This window comes from Nematolebias whitei, chromosome 15, assembly GCF_014905685.2.
Source record: "Nematolebias whitei isolate Nwh7 chromosome 15, NemWhi1, whole genome shotgun sequence".
Taxonomy (NCBI): Eukaryota; Metazoa; Chordata; class Actinopteri; order Cyprinodontiformes; family Rivulidae; genus Nematolebias; species Nematolebias whitei.
The window spans coordinates 16,509,200-16,517,083 of NC_056512.1; the positions used below are offsets into that span (position 1 = coordinate 16,509,200).

At 43.0% G+C, this 7,884-nt stretch overlaps 1 protein-coding gene across 1 annotated transcript in view; it reads left to right on the top strand.

The window, feature by feature from the left end:
- LOC119422068 (gastrula zinc finger protein XlCGF57.1-like) overlaps positions 1-4,156 on the top strand; it is a 10,308-nt gene extending 6,152 nt beyond the window's left edge. Inside the window, exon 2 of the mRNA XM_037689409.1 lies at positions 2,629-4,156. Within this exon, the coding sequence (XP_037545337.1) occupies positions 2,629-4,079 (1,451 nt within the window). The 3' untranslated portion in view covers positions 4,080-4,156. The remainder of the gene's footprint in view (positions 1-2,628) is intronic.
- The last annotated feature ends 3,728 nt before the right edge of the window (positions 4,157-7,884 follow it).

Genomic DNA, 7,884 nt, shown 5'->3' on the forward strand with positions numbered 1-7,884 from the left:
GTCCGTCGTGATGGGGCCTTCCAGCGAGTCCATCTGCAGCTTCTCTGACAGGGAGGGGGAGTGACAAGCCAGGTGGACCTCTGAACCATTGTCATCCAGGCTGCGATGCGAGACAGGCAGACAGCAGATGAGGCACACGGGTTGAGGGTGACGTCAGACGCCCTGCAGAGGGAGCTCTTTGTCTCCTCAGGCGGGTCTGCCCCTCCGGCCTCTGAGATGCTGTACGTCAGTGGCGCAACGTTATTGTTCGCTGCAGCTGCCTGGAACGCATACTGGTGAGCTCGGTTGGAGAGCGATGTCACCGTCTGGTCATGCCTCCCCGGAGATGCAGGACGCTGATCCAACCTGGACATCTTTGCTCCGAGAGCCTCCGCCAGGCTTGGCTCCAGGGGGGCACCGAGGGAATTTCCGCTCGGTAAAACCCCTGCACTCTGTTTATGGGCGCGAATGTGGAAACCGACACTCTCAGTCTACCAGGTCTGGCTGCAGCCTCGTTCCAGTAGGACGTCACTGCTGGAAAAATGACGCCAGATGGGATCAGGATGGCGAGCCGGGGTGGAGCCAAAAAACCTTCCCGCTTGATCATCTGATCTGGGTGGGGGAAGGAGAGGGACGGAAAAAAGTCCCTTCGTGTCAGCCGCCTCCTGGATTATGCCGGGCAGCTCCAATAGGAGGGCACCGACAGCTGGGAGCGGTGTGGTCGCCGATGCGAAAAGGCCCCGGGGGTGAGCATGCGCTCAGCCCCCCTCGTTCCGACACTACGCTCTCCAGGAGGGAGTGAACAGCGGGGACTGCTGCTGACGTTGCCTGTCAGGTTCCCGGAGGAACCATCCGATTCGCTTCGAGAGTCGGCGTTAAAAGGAAAAAAGGGTCGATGGCGTCATCCAGCATGTAGCGACCCGCCACTGAAAAATATTCCTCGCCGCTTACCTTGAAACAAGACTGCTCGTCTGCTTTTCCTCGGGGAGGAGAACTCACTGGGACGGCAGGAGGTTGGCGTGGCGGGACCCCAGGCAGCCTTAACAAAGGTTGTGCCAATCAAGCTGGACAACTTCCCTTCTTCGTTCTTCTGACAGTGCTATTAGCTTGCTAAAGAAAAATGGGAGCCAATTACCTGCTCTTAACGTAATTTATACAGACAGGGTGGGGCCCACACAACAGGTGGGCGTGGACTAAATTTTTCAGTGCGATGCTTTGCATGACGGGATAAACCCACCAGCGACAGCTCTTAAAGGGCAAAGCTTATATGAAATAGAACTTTGTGCCGCTGGATGTAAAGTGTGCCTTATATCATTCAACTTGAACTCATTGCAAAATTCAAACAAAATGGAGTTGTAATGATGATTTTGCATCTTTGATGGATATCTATCAAGCCATTTGTCCATTACCATATAATGGTCTCCTCCAAAAATAATTTCACAATTTAAATATATTTTAGACAGGTTTTTTGAAAGCATTGTTCAATTCTGTAAAGTTTTTTTTTTATTATTGTGATCCTTGTAACCATATAGATTACTGTATTATAAAATAAACCTCTTAATATGCATCATTCACCACCAAAAGTCTATGCTATAATTTGTTATAAATAAGCTGTTGCAACTTGAGCTGTTGCGGGCGTCTGCCTCAGTCCTCATCTCGGACCCCAGACCCGCCTTCAGCTCACACGGCTCCCGGCTCAAACCCCCTCAGAAGGAGTAACTATCTCAATAAATCAAGTAAACATGAATTCAGTTTTACCAATTGTATTAAATCAAGGCAGGAAAATATTTCAGTTACAGTTTTACAGTGCTGGCTTCTCCGATACAGTTTGATGCAAAATCTTGGACAGGAGGGTGCGAATGACACACTGCCTTCCAACTATATGGGCCTAGGCTCCACCTTCTTCCATGAGCACAGCCTATCAAGTGGATAGAGGGGCAGACAAAGTGTGATCTCATTGGATCTTTTGTGGTCTGACGTGTCAGGCAAAATGATACGATGCAGAAAAAGCCTTTCTACATGGTGCAGTGAGCCAATAAAGAAATAACAAATAAATAAAAACTATTCCTTGACGGATATTGAATCCCTGCGAGACTCTTTTTCTTAAGAGTTGCTGGCCCTGTTTAAACCGGTCAGAACCGGGTCATAATCTCATTACAATCCGTCTCTGAGCAGATCAAAAACCCAGGGTCAGTCTAGATAAAATACTATAGCAAAGCAAAATCAGTTGTTTTTATTTGTACCAATTACAAGTTGTTAGTTTACATTCAGACATTGACGAGTACAATTGAGGCAGTTTGTCTCACAATGGCTATAGTAAAACTGAGTTCATGTGAACACTACATGCTCTCGTCAATATTTCATTTATTTTTGTGCATTATTGATAAAACAGCTTCACAAAAAACAAGTAATACTGGATCATTTTCCTTGATAAATAAATGACTGAGTATAATATTTTTGTCTCATTTGTTTAACTGGGTTCTCTTTATTTACTTTTAGGACTTATGTGAAAATCTGATGATGTTTGGGTCATTTTTATGCAGAAATCTGTAAAGTTTTAAAGGCTTCATAAACTTTCAGCCACCACTGTATGTGTGAATATAAAGTTATAATTGTGGCTGATGTTTGTGTTTTCTGTGTTCCCTGCAGATATTCAGCAGATGGTGCTGATTAAAGAAGAAGCTCCTGAAGTACGGATGCTTGGTGTGGACCAGCAGGATCCAGAGACCCTCAACATAAAGGAGGAAGAGGAGGAACTGTGGACCAGTCAAGAGGGAGAGCAGTTTTGTGTGAAAAAAGAGACTGATGACTCCGGGTTTGCATTCACTGCTGTTCCTTTGAAGAGGGAGGAAGATGAAGAGAACCCTCTGTTTTTACAGCTTCATCAGCACCCAGTAAAAGAGGAAGATCTTCCAACCAGCAGCTCAGCTGACCAGATGAAAGCAGCAACTGGTGGAGAGGACTGTGGAGGAGCAGAGACTACCAGGAACCCAGATCTAAATACTTATGGAGATGATTGCAGCTCTTCAGAGACTGAAGTCAGTGAGGATGATGAAGGTGATGATGTGAATGACTCTGACTCTCAGCTAAAAGACTTATTAAACTCTGGGTCAGAACCTGAAGATGGTGACAAAGACTGGAAGGAGAGCAGAGCTCCTGAGTCATGTGTAAACACCGTTAACAAAAATTGCAGCTTCACTGAGCATGGGAAACAATTTCACAAGACAAGTCAGTCAGTGATGTCTTCAAGTTGTTTGGTTGTCAAGGAATGTTTTGAAGTGAAGAAAACTGAAGGCCCAGTCGAGAAAAAACAGTCAAGACAGAACTCATTTAGTTGTAAAGACTGTGGAAAAAGATTTAATAGAAAGTGTAATCTAAACACACACATGATAATTCACACAGGACAGAAACGGTTTAGTTGTGAAGACTGTGGAAAAAGATTTAACAGAAAGGGTAATCTAAAGAAACACATGATAATTCACACAGGACAGAAACGGTTTAGTTGTGAAGACTGTGGAAAAAGATTTAACAGAAAAAGTAATTTAAAAACACACTTGATAATTCACACAGGACATAAAGCATTTGTTTGTAATCTTTGTGGACAAAGATTTGGACACAAGTCAACTTTAAAAACACACATGATAGTTCACACAGGACAGAAACAGTTTAGTTGTGAAGACTGTGGAAAAAGGTTTAACAGAAAGGGTGATCGAAACACACACATGATGGTTCACACAGGAGACAAAACATTTGTTTGTTATCTTTGTGGACACAAGTTTGGGCAGAAGTCACATTTAAACTCACACATGATAGTTCACACAGGACAGAAACGGTTTAGTTGTGAAGACTGTGGAAAAAGATTTAACAGAAAGGGTAATCTAAACACACACATGATAGTTCACACAGGACTGAAACAGTTTAGTTGTGGAGCGTGTGGAAAAAGGTTTAACAGAAAGGGTGATCTAAACACACACATGATAGTTCACACAGGACAGAAATCATTTGTTTGTGATTTTTGTGGACAAAGGTTTGGACGGAAGTCAACTTTAAATAGACACATGATAGTCCACACTAGAGGAAAGCAATTTAGCTCTGAATAATAACCCTTTTTTAATCTCATATCTTATAATAAATAATGCATTCCTTTCAGTAATGTTTTTTCTTAGTACCTTTGTTACCAAACGTTTAATTTTATATTTGACCACAAGGTGGTGCTTTGCTTTTTTAATATGAGACCTGTAAAAGTCTAGTTCAACTTACCCCAAAAGAGGTACGTCTTTCACGGCTAGTCACTGACATCTAACAACGCACAGAAAACAGTTAAAACGTGCTGCAAACACATGAGTGATCCTAACTCCTAAACAAAAAACAAATGCAACAGTAAAAGTCTTCAATCACAGAAAATAGAGAATGAAACACACAATCCAAAAGAATGCTAAGGAAAAGTGCTGCAAATGCCAAAAACACCAAAACAACTGAAAATAATTTACGTTACAAACTCCAAAATACAGACCACTAGGGGGTTTTGTCCACGAAGTCACATGGGACCAGACCAATGTTCCCTCTAAGCTATACGCCTGCGCAATCCCGCACTGCTCGCACACTCTGCGCACAAGAAAATCTATGCTGCGCAGTTGCCAACTGGCCACAAGGTTATCTCCAGTGGTTAACTTGAGCCGGATCCTGCCGGAACAAGATTCGGGAACTCTCTCATTTTGACCCGTTCTGTTCCGGCAACTCTTTGTTCGGATCTGGCAGCTCCGCCCCTAAAAGTCCAAAGTCATCGCACATTTTTATTTTGATTATTTATTAAAAAATACATTGAGAGAATACTTTGCCCGGTGGACCCTGTCTGTGGAGTGGATGTTCCAACCACAGCACGTGCCGCGCACCAGCTACATGCTCCTTCAAGGAGCTGGGGGGGTGGCTGAGCACAGAGGCTCTGTGCAGAGTCCTTCTCTCCTCCTCCTCTCCAAATATTGTCCATACTCAGCGGGGCTGCGCACTGGAAAAACCCCCTCTCCCCTCATCTCAGACCCCCAAAACAGAAATGACCATTTATTCAACATAATAAATACCATGTGGACAGTTCACGTTACGCACAGAAACGTCTCCAGGCAGCTCTAGCACGCGCACATCAGCAGGTATCTGAACTCCTGCTACATTTCAGACATAATAAATAAATAAATCTTACGGTAAAAAATAAATAAAAAATACAAAGATATAAATGTTTGATGTGTTATTCACATTATACATCACGTTTCAAAACAATGGCGCTAATTTGACAAAATAAAAACAACGATCAAAATGTCAAAAAGACTGTCCAATTTACTTTAATAAAAAAATGGATGGATTGTCCTTAGTTGGACAACAGAGAATTGAAGCCTTCAGGTTGTTCAAACGGTGCCACAAAACTGGAGCAAGAGCGGAGAAGAGCTCAGCTCAGAACCGTGAAGTGAGGGGAGGAAGGAGGGAGGTTTAGGACACCTGACAGAATCGGAGCTGCTCATCCTTCTGTTCCTCTCCAAAATAGTACTTTTATTGTTTACAAATGAAGGTAAATGTATAACAACCCATTAAAATATCTTGATGCATGCTCAGTAATCCAGGTAGAAAAATCTAAAAATGTTAAATCTGGTCCTCTGGACATTCAAAAAACAAACCAAAGCAAAACAACAACAACAAAAAAATGTAGAAACGTTTCGTCTTTCATCCGAAAGACTTCCTCAGTCTGAGGTGCTGTATTCAGCTTAGTCTTATAAATAGCACCTTCTCAGAGTGGATCAACCAGTTTGCTGCTGACAACCAAAACCAGTTGCTCACATGATCAAGAAGGACCATCGGCCTTATAATGGATCATTAGCACCCCGATGGCTGTTTACTATTCACAGAGAGCTGAGTGATGCTAACAATAACAGCATTGTAGGGGAGTGGTGGCGCAGAGGTTAGAGAGGTGGGCCTGTGATCCGAAGATTGCCGGTTCACGCCCCGGCCCCGACAACATCAAAATTGTGGGTGGGGTAGGTGAAACACCCACACTAGCCCCCACCCTCATTTGCCCCACTCTGGGCCCATGAGCAAGGCCCTTAACCCCCACCATGTGCTCCCTAAACAGGTCTCTCTTGAAAATGAGTTCTCGTGGCTCAATGAGACTACCTGTATAAATAAAGGCTAAATGAAAAAAAAAATAAATAAATAACAGCATTGTAAGAGGGGGACAGTTGAACCCGGAGGCCTCCACCCCGTTTAATGATGGACGATTTCTTCTCACAAAGATGGTCTCCTTTACTCCTCTCTCAAACCATCGTTCCTCTCTGTCCAGGATGTGAACATCTTCATCCCTGAAAGAGTGACCGCTGGCCTGGAGATGAGTGTAGACCGCAGAATCCTGGCCTGATGATGTTGATCTTCTGTGCTGGGCCATCCTTTTGGCCAGTGGCTGTTTAGTTTCCCTGATGTAAGACTGATCACAGCCCTCCTGACACAGAACAGCATACACAACATTACTCTGTTTGTGCCGAGAGACCAGATTTAACTTTTTTAGATTAAGGCAAATATTTATTTTATTTACCCATTATTTATACAGGTAGTCTCATTAAGTCACATGAACTCATTTTCAAGAGAGATCTGTTTTGGGAGCAGATAGTAGGGGTTAAGGGCCTTGCTCAAGGACTCAGTGTGGGGCAAATGAGGGTGGAGGCAGGTGTGGGTGCTTCACCTTTTCCACCCACATTTTGATGTCAGTCCGGGGAGTTGAACCTGCGACTTTCCGATCACAGGCCCATCTTCTCTAACCTCTGCGCCACCACTCCCTCCCCACTGTCACAATGACAGTCTTGAGAGTGGAGTTGTTTTAAGATGGCAGCAGTTTGGTCTTTCCACTGCATCAATTAGCTATTAAAGATTAGCCATTAGTAATGACAGTGGGAATGTGAGCATGTATGAACTTCTACCCCCCTAAACACCAATATAAAATATATTATAATTAGGCTTGTCGCAATAAACAATAAATCAATCACATAATAAATGAAAATTATCTACCTCATTTTCATTTATCAGCTTTATCGTTTCTTCGTGTCTCTCTCTTTCTACTGAAGACACTGGACAAAAGGCTAAACTCCGGTGCTCCTCACTGACCTCTCCCTTTCTCTTTTCTCTTTAAAATCTGTTTTTGCAATCCAAAATTATGTTTTAGGATTGTTAAAAGCAGCTAATCTGAGAAGCTAAGCTACGAGCTAAGCTAACAAGCTGACCTTGGGGGGAAAAAACTCAGTCTTGTCGGAGCTCCAAAATTCACGGTTGAAACCTGTGCCTTCTTGTAAAAAGTTGTTTTTCTCTGCAAAAAGAAGATGAGAACTTGTTTACCGATTTTTTAACATTTTTATTAAAAACTTTGTGACAAATGCTATGCTAAAGAGCTCAAAACACACCGAATGTCTGCCATTTTGAGAACCGAAAACAGGAAGGGGAGATAGCACATGTCACGTCAAGGGGCCTCCCTCCCATTATTTTTTAAAGAGACACGCTGCTCGCTCCCTCACTATCCATTCTTTGGTTCAAATAGTCTTATTCTGCCATCCGGTGGTCGAAAAACTGTATTACACTCAAAACAAATAAAACATTTCTTTTTAAATTTGACAATTACTAATTATTGTCAAATTTCAAACAATGTTAGTCCGTGGGTGTTCTCACAGAAAATTTTGAATAACAGAAATGCCATTTCCTGCATTTTGGTGTATTTTAATGGATTAATGGGTTTAGTTGGCAGCTCAGAACTCCACATACAGAACACCATGGACTTTGTGGATAAGGTGAGGGATGTCATCATGGAGACTGATGAAACAATGGTCTCTTTTGATGTCACATCACTCTTTATGTGCATTCCTGTTGATGATGCAGTAGAGA